Source organism: Falco cherrug, chromosome 6 (assembly GCF_023634085.1).
Source record: "Falco cherrug isolate bFalChe1 chromosome 6, bFalChe1.pri, whole genome shotgun sequence".
Lineage (NCBI taxonomy): Eukaryota > Metazoa > Chordata > Aves > Falconiformes > Falconidae > Falco > Falco cherrug.
The window spans coordinates 77848584-77875582 of NC_073702.1; the positions used below are offsets into that span (position 1 = coordinate 77848584).

The window sequence follows — 26999 nt, forward strand, 5'->3', positions numbered from 1 at the left end:
AAAATGCCAGAATGGCAAATAGTACATACGCTTAATGTACGTGGCTGTGTTTCTCGGGTGGTGCTGATTGCTGGGGTTCACAGCCTGGCATATATGGGGACATTGGCAGTCTGCAGTGCTCCCTGTTTCCAGCTTTCCTGGCAGCTGGAGCAGAGCGAAAGGGCCACTTTCTGGCTCATGGTTTTCTTGCTGTTATGGAACTTGGTGTACGTGACGAGGGGAGAGGTGCTTAGAGGAGGAGAGGAGAGAAGATTAGGATTGTGTAGTGCCTGTGTGCTGGCTGAATCCCCAGGCAGTGAGAGGCAGTAAGGAAATGCATGTATTTTTGCAGAATCAGGATGTATAGAAATACATTACACTTCTGTTATACTTATTCATTACTAATGAATAAAATCCCTGAATTTGATAGATATTTGTAAGGTACCTGTAAATTTTTTTTAGTCTTTGTGGGTTTTTTTTTTGGTTTTCTTTCTTTTTTTTAACCTTGATTTAAACATTCATCTCTCTGACATGGTAGTTCTTATGTTTCTGTAATTCTTCACAAACACAATGTAGTCCATTTGTAGTTGAGCATTTTTGATCACTAGATAAGGCGGTAAAATAATGCAAGTTCTTGTACCTAGGATTACTCATGTGGTTACATAGATAAATGTATCTGTATAGAAATCCATATATATCCAACTCTTAAGCTTGGTGTACCTCTGCATTTTAACACAGTGGTTGTCACTGACCAAGGTAGATTTTTTTTTTAGTCTAAGAATGCAATTTGTGCATTTTTTAACTTAAGATTTGTATCTCGATTAAACAAAATACAAGAACAAAAAGATTTAACTGCAAATCATTTGTTTTCTTACCATCCAGCAAAACCTGCAGAAGGTCCTGATGGTGGCTTAATGTTGTGCTGCTGCCTAACAGGGTTGATGCAGCTGCTTACCTTTGTGTGTTGTCAGTGCCAAATACCTGATGGGTTGTGGCAGCACATCAGAGTCCTTTTGTTTGCTTCCTTAATTTGTCAGATAAAGAAATCCAGTCTCTCTATTTGCCAAGTTGTTTTACATGTGCTGGGGTTAAAAAAGGTGCAAAAACTGCTTTGCAATCAAGACTTCTATAATAATGTGTTTTGGCCTTTCTCCTGTTGTTTTTGTTCTAGTGTGGGAAAGGAAAACAAATCCCCTCCTGCTTTTTCACCTGGAATTATCACAAATTTAAATGGATTAGTTATTGAACTGTACCAAATGGAAAGAAAGAAATTATTCTTTCTACTTTTGCAGAAGAGGCTGTGACTGAGTTGATCGCTCAGATGAGGTCTGGTTTCAGGTGCTTAGCCAAGAATTCCTTTGCTTCAGTGACTTGGTTTTACTGGAGAATTTCAGCAAATGTGCCGCTTGAGTATTTGAAGTTTCTGTAATTGTATGTGTTGATAAAGGATGGCACCTTGAAATGATTGCATGAATTTAATTAGGATTAAAAATTTGAAATTTAGGTTATTTTTAAGAAAATACCTTATAAACTCAGTAAAAAGCTTGAAACCTTTTTTGCCTGAAGTAGCTCAAACCTGAATACATAATGCTATGGGGAGGGTTAGGCTGTTACAATTTTGAGTAGGTTCCTCATGTGCCTCTGAAGTCAGAGTACTTGAATTAAGTTGCGGTTGTGGAAAAAATATTTTGGAACTTAAACTACTGACTTAACAAAGACTTACCTCCATAGTTATGTAAATACATAATCATATTTTTCTTGTGATCAGAATGACATATTGAACATCTGTAGACCAGCCATATGAGACTGCTTTAGAAGGGAAGTATGATTGTCATGGTAATTTCCAAGATCTCCTTTCACATGGTGTTAAGTGACCTGGTACTATGTGAGTGAGTTACTACCAATGGTTTGGAAGTTTAATTTAATTGCGCTGCTTTGTTTCAGCCAAGGAATATTGCAGGACAATATTTTCCTATGAAGGCTCAAATGATGAACTCAGCTTTAAAGAAGGCGAGATCATTCAAATAATCAGTAAGGTAAGATATTTCGTCTGCTTTAACCATTTGTCTAGCTTTTGTGGATTTTTTTACAGGTAGGTAATGGTATAAAATGTGAAAGCAGGAGAGTCTGTTGCAGTAGGTGTTCTTGTAGGCTAATTTGTGTCATGTGAGAGTCAACTTTCTGTCTGCACTGGGTGGAGATACAGATGTCCTTAAAGATCATTCCAAGGTGGGAAGTTATCTTGGATTCCTCAAAGTCTAGTTAAATCAGTATACGCCTAGTACCAGCTCCTTTTTCAGTGAGGAAATTGGAAAAGCTTTGCAAATAGCCCTTTTATCTTCAGAACTTGTACTTTTTCCTCTGGTGGTATATCAGGCTGACCTAGAGGTGGTGGTTGGAAAGTGTTATTGTGTCAAAAGGTAATAAATTAATATCTGTACTTACTGATTTTGGTCTAGGTATTATGAAAAAAAACAACCCTGAGCAACTGTTTTCAGTAGGAAAATGAAGTCCAGGTGTTAGAAGTACTTGGTATTTCAAAGTAACCGTACAGAAGCTAATGATACTGTCTGGCTATTTAGAGAGACATGATGATTTAGTTGAATGTTCTTACTTGTGTTAAATATTGAAAACACCTCTTTGAAACGTTATCTTGTTGCAGAGATGGTTGTAAACAAGAAATGAACCTACTCATATTTAACTTCCCTGCAGTACTGGCCTGTTAGGTTATATACTGCTCTATTAAGGAATAACAACTTGCCTAAAAAGGTGGAATGTTTCTTTTTTTGTTTGTTTTCAGCTTTTGCACAGTTGCAGAAGAAAAGTAACACTATTTCTTTAGGAGTATTTTAAGTTTATGGAAAAGATGGCCATTTTTCTTAACAAGAGAATTGATATTGTCAGTAGTATTGACTGTAATTACAATGGAAAAGAGTAGCTATGGAAGCCACTTTTAAAAATGTGACAGCCCTTGCCCTGTCTTCACTGAATGTCTTGTCTCTCTGTCCTTTTTAAACCTATTTACTGAAAGCATAAGCTGCTCCAGACTGGAGCCAGAAGGGTTATCCGGAGCAGAGCTCTCCCTCAAAACCATCCTCTGAAGTCTGGGTATATTGATGTAACTTCCAGGTGGCTGCCTCAGTCCGGGTTTTTGATCTTGCCAAGAGTTAAGCTATTTTTCTTTACCATGCACACTTTGTGTAAAGCCTGTCCCCCGTGGCTGTTTCTTTTCTGTTTATGTACATATGATCATTGTCCATGGAGTTGTCTCTGACTTTCTAATATACCTCAGCACTGGTTAAGTGAAGTTTAGCAATAGATGCCTTATCTCTTCCACCTTCGCACACTGTTCAGATCTTGGACTCTGTAGTACTTATCTAAAAGGGTAGTGGAGGGAGAAATGAAAGAAAACTTCAGCAAACTTTTACTTTCAGCACTAATCACCTATTCAGGTCTTTTTCTTGCTGATTCCTCCTTTAGTTAAGGGGAGGGGGGGATTTCTTTTTAATATTATTTCATTTTACATTTTATTTTTACCCTACTCCTTTATCTGTTCAGTGTCTCAGCTATAGTAAGTGCTGAATTGTCCTTGTGTCTTGAACTTTGGGGTGAACTACTTGGTGCTTCTAACAGTGGCACATATCAGCAGTAATCCTCTTGGTTTTGTGTGCAGGAGTGACATCTGCAGTACTTTGGATCAGAGGCACAGAAGAAAGCTGTTATTTATGCTGCTAAAATATTCAAATAATGTCATACTTCTGTTACGGGCAAACTAAGGCCTCGATCCAGTAAGATCATGTAATGGATTTCTGTGCCACTGAATTAATTCTCCTTTTTTTTTATTTATTTTTTTATGTCTTAATGTGGTTATTTTTTCCCTCAGTAGGTTATATCCTCTTGCTTCTTCACCCTTTTCAGACCAATGGACCTGATCAATCACATCAGAATCACTTTTATTCAGTAGAATTGTGTGTTACTCCAGTGACACTTTAAATGTTTACTGAAGAAGTTGCCAGTCAAGGCAGTTGAGAACATTGAATATTGTACATTGGGTCATAAGGTGATCTTATCCTTATACCCTTATCTTATATATGATGTAGTATCATTTCATCCTCCTTTTTAAAAAATAGAGTGACCAAACCTGATCTGATCTGTAGCTGTTTCCTCTTGCTAATGTGGCCAAAAGTATTCCTCTCGTAAATGTGATATTTCAGACAAACAATTATTTTATATTGTGGGTAAAAGCAAAAATGTTGTTCCTGTAACTGTATCTGTTTTGGGGAAGAAGTAAATATTGATTGAAATGTCCTGTTGTTTGTTTTAGGACACTAGAGAACCAGGCTGGTGGAAAGGAGAACTAAATGGTAAAGAAGGAGTCTTCCCAGATAATTTTGCTGTTCAAATACAAGAGTCTGATAAAGACTTCCCTGTAAGTTCTTACATGTATCATTTATTATCCCAGAAATTATTGATGGAAATGCAAAGAATAAAAGACTTCAGAGCACGTTATGCTGCTTAAAATATTATTACAATTTTGGCAATATTTATCTTGAATTAGCTATATCAAAGAAGAAAGATTTAAAGGTTAATGTTTGTTTTAAAATTTCTCAAATATTTATCTGAGGCATACTTTTTGAGATAACTGTAATTAATGAGGATGGTTAGGCCATATAGAAATGGTTCTGATAATATAGTGTGATGCGTTACTGATTACTGAGTTAAGCTCTTACTATTTTGAAAGCAGATAAGCAGTCGGTCTCTTCCATCTGTAGTAGCAAAATGCTGAATGACCCCTGTGGAACCCACTGGGAATTTTCCACGTTGAGACTTGCCAGTAGGTTGCGGTGTGTGAAGGATAATCTTTGGATGGGATCTAGAAATATTTTTTTCACCATCTTACGTGCTAACTTGTAAAAATTTGTGTTTTCATGCGGTACTCTTTGGTCCTGTAGTTTTTGTTCTTATTCTATATATTTTTATTGACATTTGTATGGTGTTTTGGTTCGGACAAGTTTGTGCGGCAAAGATGGTTGTGTTAATTGACAGATGTATGTCATCCCCAGATGGGATGGATTCAGCTCCAGATCGGGACATCTAAATGCTGAAGCCTATATCTCAGCAGAACAGCATTTGAGTTTCATAGTAATTTAGTGCTGTTTGGTCTGGAATTGGAGACATTCACAGAGGAACAGAGGATTGCTAGATAAAACCTGATAGATAGTTACTGCCTTAGCATTTAACCTGAGTTACTTAATATACACAGGAAGTGTAGTTACTCCAAGTCAGTGCTTTCTTTTCAAATTGATTCTCAGCTTTGGAAGGGTGGCATAAATGCTATAAATACAGCTCACTTGATTTCAGGGGTGGGTGGGTAGTATCACAGTTTCACAATACAGAATTGCTCCCTTGAGAGAGGGAAGGAAGAAAATTATTCTTTTACCATAGACAATGTTTCCTGTAGACAGACCTTGCTTTGATCCTTTATTCTGCTCTGTGTAGTATGTCTTGATACGGGGATTCATCTTCCACTGAGCAGCTTTGTAGTTCAAGGCATTGAATAGCTGATTGTTGTGATCAGCTATTTGATATCAACTTAATAAAAAACATAGACTGGAACTACATAACAGCAAGTTGATGCTGAACTCTGTGATATTTTTATATATACATAGGTAGCAGTGCTGCACAGCTGGATGATGTGTTTTCTTTTTTGGGAAAGAAAGAAAATCCAGTGTTGTTACTTCAGTTCACTAACTTTTGTATTCTCTGAAACTAGAGAAAGAAATTTGATATGGATTTTCATGTTTGCTTAATTGCATTTCACTTGTTGGAATAGAATCTTTGTGCCTTAAGAGCTTATTCAATAGCAGTAGAGGCACAGAAGGGAAATCCATCCATAGCAACTCTTTCAAAAATACCCACTGCAATGTACTTTTGGAGGGTCTATATTACACTGATCCCATATGGTTTCAGCAGTGTTTGTATAAAGAACAGGTGTTTTTATAGGTTTTTGTGATTGTTTTATCAGTGAGTCTTGTTCTTACTGCAACCAGAGACACCAGTATTTTTAGGATTTGGAGTCCGAGGCTTGAGATGTCTGGCTTGAGAGGTGCCATAGCTCCTTCAACAGGAGAGAGTTTCAAATTCAGTTTTACCAGTTTAAGGAAAGTGATGAGTGACTATGTTTTAAAATAGAGTTATTTTCAGTGTACAGACTTTGGCACTGTAATACTTGGTGATTTTTTTAATGACTAGAGTAGTTTGTCTACCTTTCCCACTTAAATATGCATGATAAGGGAGCTCAAAACAATGTTTTTCATGTAACTGCAGTGTTTGTTGCAAACACTGCTTATTTTTTCTTACATTATTGTAATTTAAAAGTCCATTAATTTAAATAGTTCCTCTGATACTTAATCTAGAATCTTTTTATTTTTTAATGAAAGCGATGATTTTTGGTTCAAAAATTTACCTGATTGCTCTTTTAAACTTGAATGGAAGTAAAATTAAGGTTTACATAGCGAAATTCAAATGGGTGCGATCAGAGCAATTCTTTAGACTGGAAAATATATAATTCTTAGTTTTTAGTTCTTTGTACCTCTGCTACTTATGCATGTTGCTGAATCATTGATCTGATTTAAAGAAACCAGCATTTTGTTCTTGTTTTTGCAGCTGGTTGTCTGGGAGATATCAGAGGAATTACTCCAGTTCTGTGTTTTCTGTCTGTGAATTGATTGCTTCTGTGTGAAATGCTTTAAATCGGCTAGTAAACAAGCTAGATGTTACAGTATGCAAAACAAAACACAAACAAGTCTGTCTTCAGTAGAGAAATTCTGTTTCTTTATTGTAACTTTTTTTTTTGGGTGCATTTTGCAGAAGCCAAAGAAACCTCCACCTCCAGTTAAAAGTACAGGTACGTAGTATGTGTCTGAGGAAATACAAAATGTTGGAAGCTGTGCATGACTTACTTTTTTTTTATTTTATTTTATTTTGCCACTGCTGCATATTTCCTGAAAATATTCAAAAACTTTGGAAACATTTTAGGGCTCAGGTGACTGTTTATAAATAGTATTACACTCCTTGCAAAGGAGAAAATACACACCAGTTTGTGTTTGTCATATTTTTAGATAGTGACTAAGATAATTAAAGCTCTTTGAGAAATATCTATGGTTTGTTTTCACATTCAGCTCCAAAGCCTGAGTTGCCAGCTGGAGAGAAGAAATTCCCTTCTTTGAGGCCTGAAGAAAAAGGTCAGACCAGTTTGCTTCATAATGAATTTCAGACCATGATCTTGTAAATCAGTTACAGTTTTTAGCTTGGCTGCTCTCTGTAGTGGGTACCTGCTTGGAAGGCATCATACAGATTCTCTTAATGCCATCTACTCAATTTGTCATCTCTGTGATCTTGTGGAAGTGTCTTTAGAGCAATTAGAACAGCAACTATTCTTTTAAGAAATGTTTATTTCTTGTTACTTCATTACATTCTGGAAAATGTTTATTGCACTACAATAATAACATAGTTATTGAATTCATTTAAGGATATTAAATGATAGTGTCTGCAGTTTTGAATAGTAAGTTACTAGAAATGAAAATGGTTGCTGCTACTTCTGAATGTTTTGGCTGAAATCGGTCTCTGATTGGAAGTATTTTTGAAAGAAATAACGGAACAGTTACAGCACTCAGACAGATGTTATGGTCACAATGCTCAGAAACAGAGATTTCTTGTCTTGTTAATTCTTGCTATGTTTCGTATTTTCCAGTTTCACAGAGTTTGGAGATGTTTAGCACTTTATTCTTAAAATTTAAAGGACACCTTTTTTCAGAAAAAAAATAGCTACTATTATCACCCAAACATGTTTCTAAAAGGCTTCTTCTCATATTTGAAAAGTTTGCCAAGTCAAACTGTTTGATTGTGTTTAAAAGTCAGAAGCTTAAACAAACATGCTGGTTGGGTCTTAAAGAAGTAGTTCTGGTGTTACTGCAGTTTATCCATATTAGAAAAACATGCTGTGTGCTGTGAATAGTGAACTGGCTGACTATAGCTAGACAGCATTTTGACAAGTAAACCTGCTTGATGGTTTTCTTGGCTTCCTTGGGTAGATTTTATAACCCACATCTTAAACAAAGCATGTTCTCAGGTGTTTCATATGAAGGATAGTTGTTAAATTCAGCTGTTTCCTCTGCATGTGAACAAAAAAGTTATTTTTATCTGTTGGAACAGTATCTTCAGGTGTGAATTGAGATCAGCTGTATGATTCTAGAAATTCTGGTCACTTGGCTCTTTGTAAGTTTAAGTTTGTTTAAACTGAAGTAAGTTCAATTTTACACTGCTTCTGTTTGTACGGGGTGCTAACCTTTGTGTCATTGAGTTTAGCTTTCATGGAGGAATATAGGAAAAAAGATAGTTACTGAGTGACATCGTCCAAAATGCTTAGAACATGAGAGCTTCTGAAAAATTAAGGTAGAGAACAGCCCCTTACTGTTGTACAGGAAATGGAGTGTCTCATATTCAGTTGAAGGTCGTGTCTTAAAAGTTAGTTATTTAGATAGCAGTGGTGTTTTACTAGAAGAAATGCCTGCTTATCAGTGCCGTTTTACTTATGGAAAAATAACCATGTTGGTACTAGTGATTAATTAAGTATGAAATTGTACTCTAATTAGTTTAAAAAAAATAATTGAACAGCGCTAATCACAAGCTATCAAACCATGTAATTTTTTTATGCCTATTGGAAGAGTAATAAATCTGACTTTAATTGCAATAAAAAAAATTAAAACAATACTCCTGTAAGTATTTCTGTATTTATAGTGAAGGACACTTAGTGGTATCATGTAGAAATTTTTGTCCAGTGTAAATGCCTTCAGATTAGTATTTTTATTTCCATTACTAAAGTGCTCATTTTTAGCCAACGCTTATCTTTTCCATTGCAGAGCAAAATCCAAAAAAGAGGCATGCCATTTTGTCCAGCAGAATTGTTCAGTTTCTGTGCTCGTGGTGAATTTTGACCTTTGGTATTAACTTTTTCCACTTAGCTGTGGATGGTTTTTATATTCAGATTTTGAGTGGGAGTAATTGAAGAGAAAACTGACAGATGATAATTCAGGAATACGATTTGATGACAGGATCTTTTCTGCCCTGTTCATGAACTCACTTTTTCTTAAAATAAAAGACGTAATTCTCAACTTGTGTTCAGCATAGCTAAAATAAAGCTAATTGATCATCAGTTAATGCTAACTGCTATTGGGCATTTAAAATTTAAATCTTGCATAGAGATCGGTAGGCAGAAGTGGCTAGCGCTGGTAATGACAGGACAGTCAGCACCACCGTGTGGCAAAATCTTTCCAGTATTTCAGTACTCTTAACTTGTTAAACTCGGTACTGAGACTGGACGGGGATGCTAACCAGTTTAGGGTTTTGGTTCGTATCTCCTTCTAATGTTTAAACGTACCAAAAGAGGAAGAAAATTCCACCCTGGATAATGCGTTTTTGCAGAAGTATCTCTCTGCTCTGTTTACTTACTTGTATTCCAATGACAGTAAGTCAGTGTGTTCCCATTTTACAGTTGGAGGGCTGACACTCACGGGCTTCAGCACTTGTCCAAAGTCAGTCAGTCATAGACCTCACAGTTCAGGCTGTGATGAAGCTGAAGCAAATTTCCAACCCGACACCCAAATCCATAGTATATGTAAACGTTTTACATTAGACCAATACTTGGTTAAAAGCAAAGTCGTGCGAGGGGAAGATGGGGAGAATCAAAGCTGAAGGTCAGTCTCTCCATCCCAGTTTACTGATTTACTGCCTGGTAAGGGCAGTAATTGTAAAGGACCGTAACTTCTTACTATAACATAGCGATATTGTAAGTCCTCAGTACTTTATGCATGCCTGGCTGAGCTGTAGCATAATTTTAAAAGGAAAAGTAGAAGGTATGCTCTGGATATCCTACAGGGTGTGATTAGGGAACATGCGTTGAGGACTATTCAACTAACATTTGTGAAGCAGCTTGAATTTGTCAGGGTCCAGTATGTTATATGTCAGCTCCTCTGGATGGTATTCAATTGGGACATGCAGCCATTGTACAATAAATTTAACTTTGTTTGATTTTCCCATACTTAATTTGTATCTCAAATATGCAGGAAGGTTGACTTTATCTAAAATAAATTCAGTTATTCAGATAGATATTAATTTTCCCCTTTTTTCCATAGCTAAATTATGTTGCTTTTGTGTATGGAAGAAGTCTAGTTACAAAGAATAAAACCTCCAAACCCTACCTTTTAAAGAGGAGATAGGTGAATCATGGAAAAGAAAAAAGCAGTAGCAATACAGGGAGATTCTTGGTTCTTAGCTGTCACTTGCCGTATAATAATATGAATCCATAATTTCTTGCTACTCTTTTGTGTCAGTAAAAAGACGTTTTGCTTACTTCAACATGTTTTTTGAGTTCAGGTAAGTAGTTTCTGTGTTTTGATAAGGTATCGCTTAAGACACTTGCATATCTGTTTTTCACTTTGATCTTCAAAGAAAGTATTTCTGACAGAAGTTGCTTTCTAATTGATTAGTGTTGTAAGAATTCTATACAACATGGGTTTTTAAAATGTTGTGGTGACTTATTTTGTCAGATGAAAAAGGAGCTTTGGATCAGAAGCCTTTGAAGCCACAAGCTCCTCAAGTACCACCCAAGAAGCCTATTCCTCCAAGCAAGACTAACAGCTTACTGAGAGCAGGACTTTTGCACCCAAAACGTCCCGATAAACCTGTTTTGCCATCATCTGTGTCCAAGTCAGTATAACCTAAATAATATACACAACTGTATTTTCTTTGGTTTGTTGATTGATCTTCCTTTATGGATGAGGTGGGAAGAAACGTATGTTTTTAGGGTTAAAAGGATGCAAGGATAAGTTTCGTCCTACACCTACCAGTGTCTTAGTTCTCAGAGTCTTTATCAATGTGAACACTAGAACTTTCTAGTCGTTTGAGATATTGAATCCTTCTCAGAGTAAGTATTAACAGCAGAACTAACCATGGAGCAGATGAAGTTACAAATCTGTGGGATGCTGTGCTTTAAGCCTGCCTGCCCCATAATGAAGAAGTTGTAGCTACAGTAGCAGTATGGTGTAAAAGAATCTATGGACATGGTACTTGAGAATTATTATGGTGTTGGAAAAAACCTGAAGATTTGGGCTGCATCAACGTTTGATGTTTCAGCATTTCTGTAGAGTAAGGTAGATGGAAAGGAAGGGTTTAGCACAGTTAGTACGTGTAGTAAAAGTACGCAGTGTTGCTCTCCTGGGGAAGAAAGCACTTGTTACAGAACTACATCCAGTCTCTGTATGCTGTCTGGAGTATTCTCAGTTGAGTTACTGGACAAACAGGGAGGGTAATAGCAAGTAATTCTCACTATTTCTTTTAGATCCACTTGAAAAAAAAATTTCTCATGAGTTTAAAAGAATTATTTATGGTGTTTCATTGAGACTAATTTTGCATCAATACAGTCACCCACACAGTTTCCCTTTCTGTCTTATCAAAGTATTTGCTAGATCCTTACCCAAAACTGTATATAAACTCCTGACGGGTAACTGTCCCTTTGGGATTTTTAGTTCACTTGAAAGAACCATGAGAAAGTAAGGTTGTGATGCACTTGGCCTTGTACCAATAAAGGAGCAGACAGCTGCTACATTAAAGAGCTTGCACCTTAAATACATGCAAAGATACAGGGTGGCAGCAAGCATTTGTTAAGGTTTATCATCTTTAGAGCAGGTCCTGTATAGCTGAACCAAAAGGAAGAATATCTAAAGGGAGAAAGCAGTGAGGAGGGGAGGGCAGTGGGGAAAGGGAGTGTGGATAAAGCACACACTTTGGATGGTTGACTCCAACAGGGATCGGCTGCCTCTGATCCCACCCTGCAGAGCCCTGGGAACATTGGACGCCTGAATGAAGAGTTAGACCATTGCCAGATTCTTCTGGTTAGGTTCTCAGTGTGCAGTTATGTTATAGAACTTCATATTTTGGAGACTTTCCCAAGTAAAGATTTTTTTTTTAAAAAAAAACACAAGTCATGTTCTCCTCAATTTTAACAAATAATTACAGCTATGGAGGGATACATATGTGTAGTTAAATAGATGTCTGTAGTAAACAGTGGTCCTTTAATAACTGAAGACTTTAATTCTTAGGGGTATTTAAATATATTTAAGTGTCTGAAAGTTTAACATTGCTTTAGGAAGATAAGGCTGCTATCTCTTTTCCTGCTACAGTAAAACGTCTAAATAAAGCATTTGGGAGGTGAGTTAATGACAGGGACACACTGAAACTGACAACTGCTCTGTTTTGTAGTATTTATATATGGCATATGCAGGATAACCAGGTGATCAGGCCCAGGCAGCATGGGGTTATGACAGGCAGGTCCTGCGTGACTGACCTTACCTCCTTCTGTAACAAGGTGACCCTCTTAGTGGATGAGGGAAAGGCTGTGGATGCTGTCTGCCTGGACCTTAGTAAAGCCTTTGACACTGTCTCCCACAGCATTGTCCTGGAGAAACTGGCTGCTCATGGCTTAGGCGTATGCTTTGCTGGGTAAAAAACTGGCTGGATGGCCAAGCCCAAGGAGTGGTGGTGGATGGAGTTCAATTCAGTTGGCAGCCGGTCACAGGCGGTGTTCCCCAGGGCTCAGCGCTGGGGCCAGTTCTGTTTAATATCTTTATCGATGACTTGGATGAGGGGATCGAGTGCACGCTCAGTCAGTTTGCAGATGACACTGAGTTGTTGGGGAGTGTTGACTCACTGTAGGGCAGGAGGCTCTGCAGAGGGTCTGGGCAGGCTGGACCGATGGGCCGAGGCCAATGGCACGAGGTTCTACCAGGCTCAGTGCCGGGTCCTGCCCCTGGGTCACAGCAACCCCAGGCAGCGCTACAGGCTGGGGGCAGGGGGCTGGGAAGGTGCCTGGTGGGAAAGGGCCTGGGGGTGCTGGTCAGCAGCCGGCTGGGCATGAGCCAGCTGTGTGCCCAGGTGGCCCAGGTGGCCATCAGCATCCTGGCTGGTATCCGAAAGAGTGTGGCCATCAGGAGCAGGGCAGTGCCCGTCCCCCTGCGCTGGGCACCGGTGAGGCCGCCCCTGGACCCCTGTGTTCAGCTTTGGGCCCCTCACTGCAGGGGGACGTGGAGGGGCTGGAGCGTGTCCAGAGCCGGGCAGGGGGCTGGGGCAGGGGCTGGGGCACAGGGCTGATGAGGAGCGGCTGAGGGACCTGGGGGGGTTCAGCCTGGGGAAGAGGAGGCTCAGGGGGGACCTGATCGCTCTCTACAGCTGCCTGACAGGAGGCTGTAGGCAGGTGGGGGTTGGCCTCTTCTCGTAAGGTAGCAAGTAATAGAATGAGAGGAAATGTCCTCAAATTGCACCAGGGGAGGTTTAGTTTGAATGTTAGTAAAAATGTTTTCACCGACACTGTTTTGAAGCACTGGACCAGGCTGCCCAGGAAGGTGGTTGAGTCACCATCGCTGGAGGTAGTAGATGTGGGACTTGAGGACATGGTTTACTGGAATTGGCAGTGTTAGGTTAATGGTTGGGCTGAATGACCTTAAAGTTCTCTTAGATGATTCTATGATTCTAGTTTTATGTTACGGCATTAAAGAAGGCAAGATTTGTAAAGGAAAATGCCATCTTTTGGGGTTTTTTTTGCTGTGTGTGTTTTGGTGGTGGTTTCTTTTTTTTTTGTCCCTGGGTGATGTGTCCAGACATGCAAAAATGCATGGTAGAATAAAAGCCGTATATACAAAGTACATTATCCTATACCCAGAACAAAATAACTTGTTCTTGGCAGCTTTTTTTTCTTTACAGGAAGATCTTGATGTCAAGGAGTCTGAGTATGTTTCTGAATTATTTCATGAGAGATTGCTGAGGGTGCTGTTCAGGTTTCTTGATTTCTGTTGCCCTGAAGTATAATATTTTAGCTTTAAATGCCAAAATGTGCCTTGTAGAGAAAGTTTTGTGTTATTTTTACAAGGAGATTGTACATGTTTGACAACTCTGCAAGAGCTGGAAAAGAAGAATTCGTTTATAGGACTAGAGTTAGTCTCCAACAGACTTGATTTTAAGGCTTTGGAAAATATTTCAGTATTTTTTTCAGGTTACTTCTAATTCTTATGTTTCAGTTGTAAACTATTTATCTGCTTGACTAGATATGTGGTTCTCTCTCTTTTTTTTTTTTTTTTTTTTTTTTTTTCCTTTCTACAGGTCTAATGGAGAACTTGTTTGTCTTCGACCGAAATCTGAAGTTGAGCCAGTAGCAAAACCAAAGTTAGACTCTGAATCATTACCACTTAGACCAAAATCAGTAGAGGTAGATTCACTTGTGGTAAAGAGCTCTAAAGAATCAGGTAAGAAAAGAATAAAACATTTTTTTGGGTCTTTCTGTTTGGATTGTAGTATTTTACAAAGTTAGAATAAGCTTTCAAAGTTATTTATTCAATGCCACAGAGTGCCATTACAGCTGTTCAGGGGAAAGTAACATTTTTTAGAACTGCTGTAGGTAGCTGAAGGTAAGAGTCAGCAAGTGATGAGCAAATATGAGTAGGCTATTTGGTGGTAGATGATGAGCTATGTGTTTTAATAGATGACAGGAAGGGAAAAACATAAGTAATGATTTGTTCTTCTAATTTGAAAGCATGTTTTTTTGCTGGCAATTACCTTACGTTTTTATGAAATTTTTTTCCTTACTGACTGGTTCTGTTTGTTCTGCTTTTGCATTTTGGATAACTGGCTTTTCTAGCTAACTTGCATATTTTTAGTAATGCCATTGCCTTCAGCATTCTGTGATTAAGTTCATAGCTGTTCTAGATTATGACTTTATCATACCTTAAATTTGGGCCAGCATGGAGTGTTGTACATTTGAGTTTCATCCTTACGGCTTTGCTTGATGCAGCTTGAGCCAAACCTGGTATCTCTAAAAATCTAAATTTATCCAGTAAAAGCCTTGATACTGGTTAAAGTACCCACATGGATGATTAGGCTCTCTGAACTATTATATAGTTACCTGTAGTCCTTTACTGACAGCTCAACTGATATCAGTCCTCTGTGCCTCAGGCAGAAATCATCTGCTGTGGGCATATTTTTTAAACTCTAAATTATTTTTACTGTATGACTAACCACTACAGAAAAAACTGTAGCAAAATTGTACCTGCAGTGTTTGGCTTGCATATCTCAAAGGCAACCTTTCATCTCAGAAAAGGTTTCAGTAATAACACATTTTGAATTAGTATAACTTGTTGGGGTTTTTTTTAAGACCAGTTACGATATTCAGGTTATAGAATAATTGGTACTAAAGTGTAATAAATTCATCTAGAAGATAAACTGCTTCAGTTTTTTAATGCATTATTTTTATGAATAGGAAAGAGTACTTCTGATTTTTTCCATTAAGCGTTTTAAAATGGGCTTCTAAGCTTAAATGCTTTGTGTGAGGAAACGTTAGTTCATGTATGTTTTTAACCCAGAAACTGCATTTTTCTGAGCCACAAAAAGCTGGATTCCAGCACGTATTAAAATATCCTGAAGTTATTACAAGTGTTATCAGTGTTACCCTAAAGTATTTATAAGCTCTTTTTTATTATTCCCCAGTAAAATCTATGCATATGCTGTGATATGCCTTGTTTTAAAGGTGTTTAATTGGCCATTTAAGCCATTGCCTTTTTTTGAAGACTAATTTGAGTGAGGGTACGGAAGAAAAATAACTAGGCCAAAGTAAGCTGAGATATGAAATAGCAATGCACAACCTAGCCTTAAAAATATAAGCCTTGCCCTACGAATCACATGTTTATCTAGGATTGTGCTTAGATGTGTTACTGTACAGCATAATATCATTTATCCCCAGGAAGAAACTCCCCATGAAAACATATGGAATGTCTTTCCCCCACCCCCCCTTTAGGTGCAATTATCTTGACATCTTTAATAACCACAGTGGCACCATAGTAGTTGTGATATTAGATAATCATGTATATAACCCCCCTGATTTTATATGATTTAGAAAAAAATTTAAAAATATATGAATTCTGTTTTGCTAGCATTAACTTTTACAGGCTCATGGAGCAATACAAGATTTTAGCACCTCGATAGGGCAGGAGACAGGCTGCGTAACAAGTGGGTGAGGTTTGTTCAGTGGTCCTTGCTGGGTGCAGAGCAAGCAAAGGAGGCTCAGGCAGTCTGTGTGGGGATGCAATGCTGACAGTGTCAAGGAAAGTTTCAAAAATCCTGTTATGTGAAACTGCCCTTGTTTAAAACGATCTGTGTAAGTCACTTGTAGTTTTACTTCACTTGTGAAAAGAGACTAGTTCACACTCCTGCTAGTAAAATGTAATGAATCTCATGCTTTATGCCTTTGTATGCATTCTGATGCTAAAGATACAATACTGCATGCAGCAGAAAAGGCTATATAAAACTCCAAAGATGTTTGGTCCTAATACAGAGTTAAAAAATGTTTAATCTAACAAGAACTAGAGTAGGTACTAAAACATGGGGGGAAATGTATGGCTGGGGTTGGCAACGGTTACCAGAATCTTCCCCCTGTCCCCCCCTTCTTTTTTCTTGGCTTTTTCCCCTCTGCTTTAGATTCAGAACCTGAATTGAATGAATTTTTAGAAATCCAATAAGGTATGGGTCTTGGTTTTCTTCTTGCAACTTAGTTTGTCCATGAAGTGTGGCGTATGTTGAGCTACTTTCAATTTAGCCTAAGGAAAAGCTGTAAGTTCTGTATCTATAGGAAAAAACAACCCACCCCATACCAAAATTAGGCCCCCAGCCATCAGATAAGGACAAATACTCAAAAAAGTTCAGAAACACTGATCATATTGAAATACCTCCTCTTGAAGCTTTATTTGAAAAATGGCATAAATGTTTCTCTGTTAGTTTAGAATTTAAGTACTGTAAAAGAATAAAGCTGTAATACTAGCATGCTGAACATGTAAAGCAATTCTGTTTCTTCTACAAATGTTTCTTTTTCCTGCTTTGTAAAATAATTTTTTTGTTCAGAATCTTTTTCTAGACATTCCTCTCCTTGACTTTTCTTTCCAGATTTTGTTTCCTATCCTGTTTGCCATGTTTCCCTTCTTACGTGTCAGGAAATTACCCTACCCTTCTCCATTTTGGTAAGATAACAATCTATAAGGAAATCCAAATGCTTTATGCCATACGCATAGCCTCTTAACGTCGTAAGCATGATTTTCAGTTGCAGCTATTGATACTAAAATTTTGGGGGTTCAATTTAAAATGTTTTTTTTTTTTTGTTGTTTGTTTGAATGCAATGCCTGTTTGCCTTAGCTGTTAAGAAGTTACTTTAAGTATACTTTTCAGTTAGGAACTTGTGGGGATTAAAAAAAACCAACAAATAAGAAAAACTTTACAGGCCAGCTATTGACAAGCCAAACCTAGTGTTTGTAGTGAAATGTGTTCAATAATTTCTAACACTTCTGGTGTATGTAGATTGAATGGCTTTCTCTTTCTGTACACACAAGTTATGCAGTTATGAAGCTTTTAGGTACTGAATCCACTAGTGTTGGCTATTTAGCATCATGAGTCTTGTAAAATAGTATTCTTGAAAGTTGTGTTAGACACACCTTTAATTGTAGCAAATACCTTACTATTCCTGACTGCAAATTTAAATATTCTAAAGCTTGTATCTGTGCCCTAAATTTTTGGGGTGCAATCTCAGCAACATGAGTAATAGGAAAAAAGGCTGCCATCTTCTCTTACTCTCCTGATTAATGTGAGTCCTTATCTAAAACATGGGCTGCCTGGCAGTGCTTCACCCAGTGCGGGTCCAGTTGGATATTTTTACTTTTTCATCGTTTTTTTGAACCCTAGCCAGGTGAGATGTTGAAACTATAATTTCTTTAGACACTCCTTCATTTTTGCTTGTTTTTGTGAAGGCTTTTTAAGATAAACTGCTGTAAATACACTTGAAGCATTCACAAGTTTAACAAAACCTCTCACCTAATTATATCTGTTAAAGCTCCTAACAGTTCTGTTGTGGCTCCATTAAGCTTGCAGTAGAGACATTTCTAATAAGTCTGTCCCAAGTAACTATTTAAGCTTAGCTCATTAAACTTAGCTCATCTTTCTTTCTAGAAAGGTGCTGTTGCTCAGCCTTAAAATAATTTTCTGACTTAAATTATCCCCAGAGGTACAGTATTGCTCTTTTGGCACTATGATGGGATTTCCTTTTAACAATTACTCACAGGCTGTCTGTAAGAAAGTGAAATCACTTAATTGATTGAAATGGGTGTAAATTGTGAACTTTCTGTGTGTTTCCATTAGTATCTGTATTGGTTTCAGTGGGGCCAGGATTTCTCCTAAATTAACTAAGAATGCTGTTCAAAAAGAAAACCAAGCAAAACCACAAACCCTAATCCCCACCAGCCTGTGTCTTAATTTCTTCCCTATACCAAAGCAATAAAATGGAATGGTAAACAGGAACATGCAAGTGCAGCCAGTATTCCCTCTGACTGTAATGTCCTGGTAATATTTTAATGCTGAGCAATTGTTTCAAGTGTAGCAGTTTCCTTTAGAAGCTCTTTACAAATAGGAAAAAAAGAGCCACCTGGCTTTAGTGTCATCCCACCATCTATATTTAAATCGTATACAATTCAATACATCATTCTTAATATGCCTGATGTTTACTTTGTTCATGGAGATGGGGTGGAATTACAGTAAGAGCAGCAACTCAATTTTCAATTCTTATTTAAATTTACTGCCAAATGATTTGTCAGTTCTGCAGAATGACAAAAGGAGGATCATTTAAAGGCAAAAATTACTGAAATGGGTGAGAAGGCATGTATATTTTTTTTCCTGCCTTCATGTTATCTTTTTAGTAATACCTAACTATAATGTAAATCCTGATTTACATTTTGGCATGGGTTCATGCTCTGGGATTACTGACAGTTAAGAATGTAAAGATATACACCTGGATCGCTATTGCTTGACTTCTAATAAGTTACACATTTTATTGGTACAGACTACAACAGAAATACCTTCATAGTTATTTATTTCTCCCTCATCCTGTTTTCCGTCAGCCGCTTGCCATTCATCACTCTTCTGTTTCTTCCTTCTTTTTCTTCCCTGCTTTTTTTGATTACAAATATGATAACATATTTACAAAAGACTGCCTTTATATTCTCTTTACAAAAATGAAAAAAAAGTAAAACTGATTGGTAACAGGTAGTGTTATAAGTGCTTGCATTTCAACAAGGCAATAGATGATGAAGTAGATGTGTTCAGGAATGTCTGAAAGCTGTGAATGTTTTAGGGACTTCAAGGATAGTAATGTAGAGTAGAAAAATCAGTTAATACATTCAGTGGAAAACTTAGTTCCTGCAAGTGTAAATTAGCTTTGACAATGGTGTGAGTAGAAGTGGAATTAATCAGGATTTTAAGTTATCCAAACACTGAAGCTGTATGAATGGTCTTGCTCAGTGTTCTTAGTACTTTTTTTCTTATCTGACTTCTTGCTATACTGTCAATATGAATGAAAAAGTAAGGAAAGAAGTATCATAGCTTCTGTTTGATAAATCATAATGTCATGTAAAAATTGGAGGTCACCATAAACAAAACCCAGAGCCTTGAATGTTACTCTTAGTGCCCATAGTAAATTGTGTCACGTTTTAGTTAAGTTTAGTCTCTAGAAGAAATAATGGAGTTGTGTGGTAAAATGATATACAACATCTATAACCTTATGTTGATGCTTAAATAAGACTATCTCATTACAAATATGTTGGCAGGTAAGTATTAATATTTTTGTGGAGAAATGGTTAAGAAGTCCAGTTGTTAACCAGGTGAAGTACTTGTGTTATTAGGTTAGATATGTTCTGTTCCTCCTATTAATAGATTTTTTTTTCCTAAGATTGCCTTTTCCCATAGGATGTAAATTTCTCTTATTCTAAGAGAGAGTTTACCTAGAGCTATGAGCGTAAAGAGACTAATGGGCAGACATCTACATGATTTCATAAAATACGAGAATGGAGTTTTGAAAACTTTTATTACAGACTTCATGAAGTTCTGTATTCTCTTTGGACAAAGTACTGCATATGAAAAAACTACCCTGCAAGGAAATACTTGCAGTTAACATCTTGTTAACTTATTTTAACCAATGTGTGTGAACATGGATGTTAACATGTTGCTTTTATTTTTGTCCTAGTCACTAAACTTGGATTTTCATGCAAGTTTAATGATAACAAAATATGCTCTCCTACATAATTGAGTATGGCAATACTCAAAAATGTCTAATCTCAAAAAATATATTTTTCTGCACATACTAGTTAGGTCTGTTTTATGCTGCCATGTGACTACAGCACTAGTTCTGTTGAGAACTTGAATTTAAATGCTAATTGAATTAACTTTTTTTTTTTTAGGGGAAAATGTGGTTTCCCAGATATGCCAGTCATGTGGTTGCTTCATATAGCTAGTGTTGTATATGCTGAAATTCTTTGAAACAATAAGAGTTCTGATAATTTGTGTGTGTGTGTGTCTTAAGGAAGAAAGTGACAAAAGAAGAACGCAGCAAAACCTTCTGGTCATGATGGTGGTCTCTGTTTTCATCTCTTTCTAGATCTGTTAAGCTTTGATGATGTAATAGCTACCTCAGATAATCTATCACACCCCACTGCAAACCGACCCAAGATGCCTGGTAGGAGGCTGCCTTCACGTTTCAATAGCACTAGTCCTGTGAGTATATCGGGGGTGTTTCCTAGTAGTGAACTAAGAACTAACTTCCCAGGAAACAGGATTGCACTAGGAAAGTGTCTCATGAATCATTTTTACCTGAGAGGTAAATGCCACAGAGGTTCAGTTCCTGTAGACAAAGTCTACAGGAATTTCCATTCCCAGGAGAGAAGTGTATGTAAGAGAAACAACGTGGCTGTGTCGCAGCTGGAGGAGTCTTTCTGTTCTGTGGGTTATGGCTCCAGTGAGTACTTGGCTTTTCTAAGATCACTGATGATGAAACCATACACACAACTCACAAAGTGTCCTTAGTGTCTTACAAGCCTAACAATATATAGTCTTTGGCCACAACAAATTCGTAATTTAATGTTGCTGTAATGTGGGTTTTGTGACCTCATGTGCTGAGATGTAAGATTGTCAGAACATGAGAACCAGGTGGTGCAGAGTCCTTGAAATCAATTTGTATCATCGGATATCATATAGTTCAGTCATGCTAGTTACCATCTACAGTTACTGCCCATTAATGTTTGTTTTGTTGAAGCACTTATATGCTCCCAAAAACATCAAGGACTTGTTAAGTACTGCAGAGATGCTTGAAAATCCTGCCCAAGTTTCCTATGTTCAGTTTAAATTCATCTGAATGAGTAGTGCAGGGAAAGAAAGTTCTGAGTGGCGGGGAATGAAAACTCTGGTAATGTAGCGATTGAAGCTTGGGGGTTTTTGTTCTGTATTTTTTTCTTTTTGTAGTATTACATCCTTAGAAACATCAGGCAGTTTTTATTTACTTTTTAGTTTATTTTTTTTAAATTCTGAAAACCTTCTCATTTTTTATAAATCGTTTACCAGGCAAGTCAAAATGTGAGTCCGGAAAAAAATTTGAAGACTCAGAAAGAAGAAGAAAGTGCCAAACCAAAGCCATTTGAAACAAAAAAGGTATGATACCAAAGAGAGCTAGAGAAGTACCAGTTGTTCTGTTCATCTTGCTCATGTTTCAAGTTTGTATGGATGCAACAATTTAAATACAAATGATTATATTTAAATGCAAGTGTACAGTGTCATTTAGTATAAAGTTCATTATACTTCAGTATAATGTGCATCAGTTCTGATGAGAACTATTACATGAGGTAGCATGAAACTGGTGGTGTTTCCCAAATAAGCTTCATGTCTGCTCAGCCTTCAGCCTCCCGACAGAACAACTGAGCAGATTAGAAAGGTGCACAGAAGATTGTTTATAATGAACCAATGGGCTCCATTAAATCAGTTTGTTTTTTAAGGTGTAGAGAACTGTACTTTTTTAAAGTGAGTACAGGAACCTCAGGGAAATGCTTAATAAAGAGCTGTATAAAATAACTTTCACATACTACAGTAGTCCATTTGAACTGGACATTGTTTTACCTTTTGGGTAGAAAGTAAAGGAAATTTGTACACATGCAGCTGCCATACCAGTACAACATCTATGCTGTAAGTGAGCCGTTCATAAAGATCTAATTTCTTAGCTTTCTGCTCGTTTCTTTTTTTTTTTTCAGCCATCTGCATTCAGTCCACCAATTCCATCTTCATCTCAGAGACCAAGTTCTGTTATAATCAATTCTTTTCCTGGGGACATCCAACTTAAAGGAGAAACAGATGATGAAAAAATTTCTGTGGAAGAGCTCAGGACTCAGATGAATGAATTGATGGGTTTAGTAGACACACTGAAGAAAGAACATGGGTAAATATTTTCCTTCTCAATTTACAAAGGAATATATAAACATCTTCCAAATGTCTTGAATGCCAAATTTCTTAAAAATAAAAAGCTAGTCTATATTAATATTAATTGAGAACTTCTTTGTTTAGAACTTGATCTAACTAGATGTCCTAAATACCTATGAATTTGATGTCAGACTATTTTGGGAATTTGTACAGGTTTTTTCCTTCATATTCTGTGCTCCTGCATTCATTACAGCTTTTTGAAAACGTTTCTTAAACAGTTAGTACTCTCACTGTAAGGAAAAATAGGTAATGTTGAGGGTATAGAAGTACATGTACTGGCCTTGTGTAACACTGCGCACAAGTAGTTGCAGTATTGACAGGACTGTTGGTAGGGAAAGATATTACAGAGCTTTTGAAGTTGGTGATCGTGGTGGCCCCATCATCTCTGTGCATGTGGGTAGGGTTGTGTTTGGAGAATGATGTAGAAAAAAAATAAAATTTGTGTTTGAGTAAAAATAATAAAGACCAATCTGCAGAAAATTTACTTTTTCTGTTTTAGTTCTACAGCACAGACATTCATTTTGGTACTATTTAAATAATGACTAGTGTTAACTGAACTGGCTTTTATTGACCTCTGGAGAGGTTATAAAGCATCAGGATCAGTTGGTCTCCAGAGTAAACTAGTAAATTATGAGTTCTGGAGATCAATGAACTAGCTTTTCAGTGACTTGGTAATTCTTAGTACTTTCTTGCCTGAACATACTTATGAAATAAAACACATTTTTAGGAACTTTGTATTCTAAAGAATGACTGTTCTCTATGTAGAAATTGCCAGATTACTTGGAGAGTTGAATTCAAGTTAAAATAAAAGAACGGTACAGATTTTTAAGTAGCCTACTTAAAATTGTGATTATAAGTTAGGGATTGGTGCCTAGTGTTAGGTAAGAAGTGTTGAGGGTTGGCGGAATCTTGTGGTCCAACAGGCTTGAGTGCCAGTTTACTAGTGGGCCTGTACTTACATGTAAGTTTTATTTATAAGATGTAACATCAGACAGTTATGTGGATTGCTCTTGTAAAATTTAAACAAGGCCTGTGCTTCCTGTTCTCGGTAATATGAATTCTTTTTTCCCCCATCTGACCTGTATTTCTGGTATCTTAACCACTATTAGGAGAGAACTGGAAAAACTAAAGAAGGATTTGGAAGAAGAGAAGCTGTTGCGAAGTAATCTGGAGGTAACGTTAGCAATTTGAAGGTGACGGGGGGAGTTTACAAGTATACATAGGCAGTGTTCTGAAATCTGGCGCCACAGTAAAGTGTTAATGAACCTGCTCAAACTTTTTGTGTTGCTGTGCTAGCGTGGCGTTGAACGAATGCCTCACAAAGCGGTTGGATGTATATGAAAGATTCACAGTAGGATGTGTTGGGGTTGCGAGTTCAGTTCAGCGTTACTAGATTCTGCTCTTTGCTAGAAACATGTCCAACTGGACGTGTTCCAAGAGAGAAGAAGAATACTTTGCTTTTGTAAAGCTGAAGGAAAAATCGACTTTATGCAATCAAAAGAAAAACTGGGCAAAAGTCAACTTCCCTAAATTTTTTGATGGATTTGTTTAAATATTAAGTGGATAATTTACCAAAAGAACAGAATGCATCTGAAAATTTTTCTTATGAATGAATGCCACTGCTCTCAATTTATTAATGAAGAAGGCTACCTGCATTACAATATGATGACATTAAGTAGTTAATAGGATGAGCTCATTGTAGAAAAATATTTGTCTGGTACAAAAGAGCATTTTATTTGTGAAATAATACCTTTTATTGACTACAAAGCTACTTTTGAACTCTTGGTGAGTTTGCTTTTTAATGCAACTCAAAAGCAATCAATGAAGTTGCCTTAAATATGCACCGGGGATGAAGAAGAGGTGACTTTACGTGTATCCTCTAAATCCATTTGAAGAAATACAAATTAATTGTGGTGCGTTTTTTTGCATGAAGGCTGCTTTAGGAAGTTAGTCTGAGGTGGTGATGCAGTGTTGCATGGGGGCATGTCAAGTGATTTCACAACCCAGCTTTGCTTTATTCAGAGTTTATCCAACAAAATGTAGCAGAACTATAGGCAAGTTTGTAATGATTTTAAATTCTTGTTTGTTTAGCGACATACTAGTATAAAGTCAGCTGTAAATACTAAACTGTCAAGTGCTTCTGTGTTGTGATTTTTACTGAAGTGTCTTTGAAATACAACAGTTATAATTTTAGTGAAAGCTCTGAAGTCTTTATCGCCACTCCAGTACTGACTCTCTTTTCAAAATGTCCATTTTCCAGCTTGAAATAGAAAAATTGAAGAAAGCAGTGATGTCTACATGAGACAGCTGTGGACTCAATGTTTTTAACTCACCAGGAATTCAAAGATGAACACAAGGAGAACTGACTCTTTATTTCATAATAGTGGATGCTGGTGTTCAACAGTCTTAAAAAAATATATAGTAAAATAAAAAAAAAGAATATAGTCTTTTATTCAGAGAGATAAGAAAACAAAAAAGAATAATGATGTAATTTTTTTGCCAATATAAAAGAGGCCTTATTTCTTACTGTGCTGGAATTGCAGACCTTATTTTTTGGTTTGCTTGAAAATACTACTGAATCTGTATAGAAAGGAGAGGGAATTCTTAACAGATTTTTATTGACTACCTGTAGCTTAATTTTTGAAGAGATCTATACTATAAATAGGGTAATCTATCTTCACAAGTAATCTGTAAAATAGTCTATTGGGAGGGATGGAATAACTGTATCGTAATTGTAGTTGCTGCTTTTCCCCTACATGCAAAAGGGAATATATGATATTTGTATAATTTTGGCAGTTTTACCCAGGGTTATGCTGTTATGCCTGTCTACAGTGAGAATATTAATAATATGCTGTTTATAAGTTGAGTAATGAGATAGGAATTTGTTAATGCCATGAAGCAGGTGGAACTCCCATGCATTGTAATTAGAACGAATGATCTGAGGAGTTTAGCAGAACATTTTGTTGCTTGCACTATTGGATTAATAAGGGATTTAGGACTGAATCATGAAATTATGACAAAAATAACTTTTAAAACCACAAAATGCAAGAAATACAGAAGACTAGAATCCAGTCTTAACTCAACCTGTTGTGCCTAAAATACTGCAGCATACAGCATGAAAAAGTAAACCTTAAGTCACAGTGTCTGTGCTTCTGTGTGTCTAAACTGAAGACAGTCTTTCTAGTGGTTAAGTATGCATCTTGATCTGTTTTTAAAATAGTCTTGACCTGTTTTTAAAATAGTCAGGTTTTGTTATTGTCTCTAAATAAATCCCTTTTGAACTTTGATACTCCCAAAAGGTCTCAATATTTATATATTTATGCCATAAATTTTCTCAGTATATTGTGTACCTCTAAATTTAATAACAACTTCGTATTTTAATGAGTGGTTGGAACAGTTGCTTTGACAGCATTATGCTGGTGTCCAAGATGGTGTCTTTCACATTTTATGGAAAACAGTTGAAATCTTGTGGATGGCTTTTGTCTTTAACCCCTGAGCTCAACGCAGTGCACCAGAATAATATAAGAGGTGATATTTATTGCTGTGTTCATTTGATTGAAGAATTAAAAAACATACAGCTTCAGAAAGCCAGTCAAATGCATTACTTCTGTTAGTAATCACCTTATCTCCTATTGGTCTATTAGAATTTAAATGAAAAAAAAAAACGTGCCACATAGTTTGACAACTTTACCAGTAAGAGAAGCAATGAAGTTTCTATTCATGGGAATAGTAAAAAATACAGTAATTATTTCGTGTGTCACTTGAGCAAGCGACATGGAAGTGTTACTTCTTAGAGAGCATACTTTTTCCACAGTTGATGCGTCATAAAATACGAACAGGAAAAAGTCAATTGGAGGATGTCTGTCAGTTGTTGATTTAAATTGTTCATAAAATTTGGTTAATATACTATGCAGGTATTGGGTAATATTTGCTAGTCACATTGCTAATCAGCGGATCAAATATTAGTGCTTTTAACTTTTAATTGCCTAGGTGCATCACAAATGAAGTCTTGAGCCAGATCTTTATATTGAGGAGTAATGTGCAGCAGTAATGCCTTGTCAGACACTAAACTCTTACTTAGAATTTGTACCTCTGAGTCAGTTGAGGAAAAGCAAGAATTGAGCCTAACGGAACAGCCAGTTTTGTTATATAAGCTCCTCACTGTGATTAGAGCATGAAACAAATCTTGAAATGAATTGCTCTACAGAAGTTGTCTGCATGTAAGCTTGTAGCAGATGAACAGAACAAGACAATCAGTTAAAACCAGTAATGAAAGGTATTTGTTATTTAATGGCCTTTGTTCACTATAGCAATAAATGACCCAAGTGCAATGACTTGATTTAATAAATCCTTCTTTTAAAAGTCGCTGCTATGAGTATTTTTAGCCATAAGGAAACTGCCCAGATACGTGTATCTTGTCTTCAGCTAGTGTTACGGACCAGAGTGGAGGGGGAGAGGGTAATGGTTTTGAAGACATTCCGCAATACAAGTTGCTGAAAGCAGTATGCTTCACTGAATTGTTTACCGGTGCTGTAAAATGATGCATGCTATCCAAACTCGGCAAATAAAATAAGTTCAAAAACCTG

At 36.9% G+C, this 26999-nt stretch overlaps 1 protein-coding gene across 2 annotated transcripts in view; it reads left to right on the forward strand.

Annotated features, from left to right (window-relative positions):
* The window catches only part of CD2AP (CD2 associated protein), an 89634-nt gene extending 62635 nt beyond the window's left edge, over positions 1-26999 (forward strand). Inside the window, exons 8-18 of one of the 2 annotated variants that reach the window (XM_055714361.1) lie at positions 1924-2015; positions 4304-4408; positions 6850-6886; positions 7161-7223; positions 10587-10746; positions 14191-14333; positions 20549-20664; positions 21508-21594; positions 22188-22372; positions 23523-23586; positions 24674-26999. In XM_055714361.1, the coding sequence (XP_055570336.1) occupies positions 1924-2015; positions 4304-4408; positions 6850-6886; positions 7161-7223; positions 10587-10746; positions 14191-14333; positions 20549-20664; positions 21508-21594; positions 22188-22372; positions 23523-23586; positions 24674-24715 (1094 nt within the window). In that variant the 3' untranslated portion in view covers positions 24716-26999. Of the gene's footprint in view, positions 1-1923; positions 2016-4303; positions 4409-6849; positions 6887-7160; positions 7224-10586; positions 10747-14190; positions 14334-20548; positions 20665-21507; positions 21595-22185; positions 22373-23522; positions 23587-24673 lie in introns of those variants that run through there. The other variant, XR_008732849.1, reaches the window with a different exon arrangement.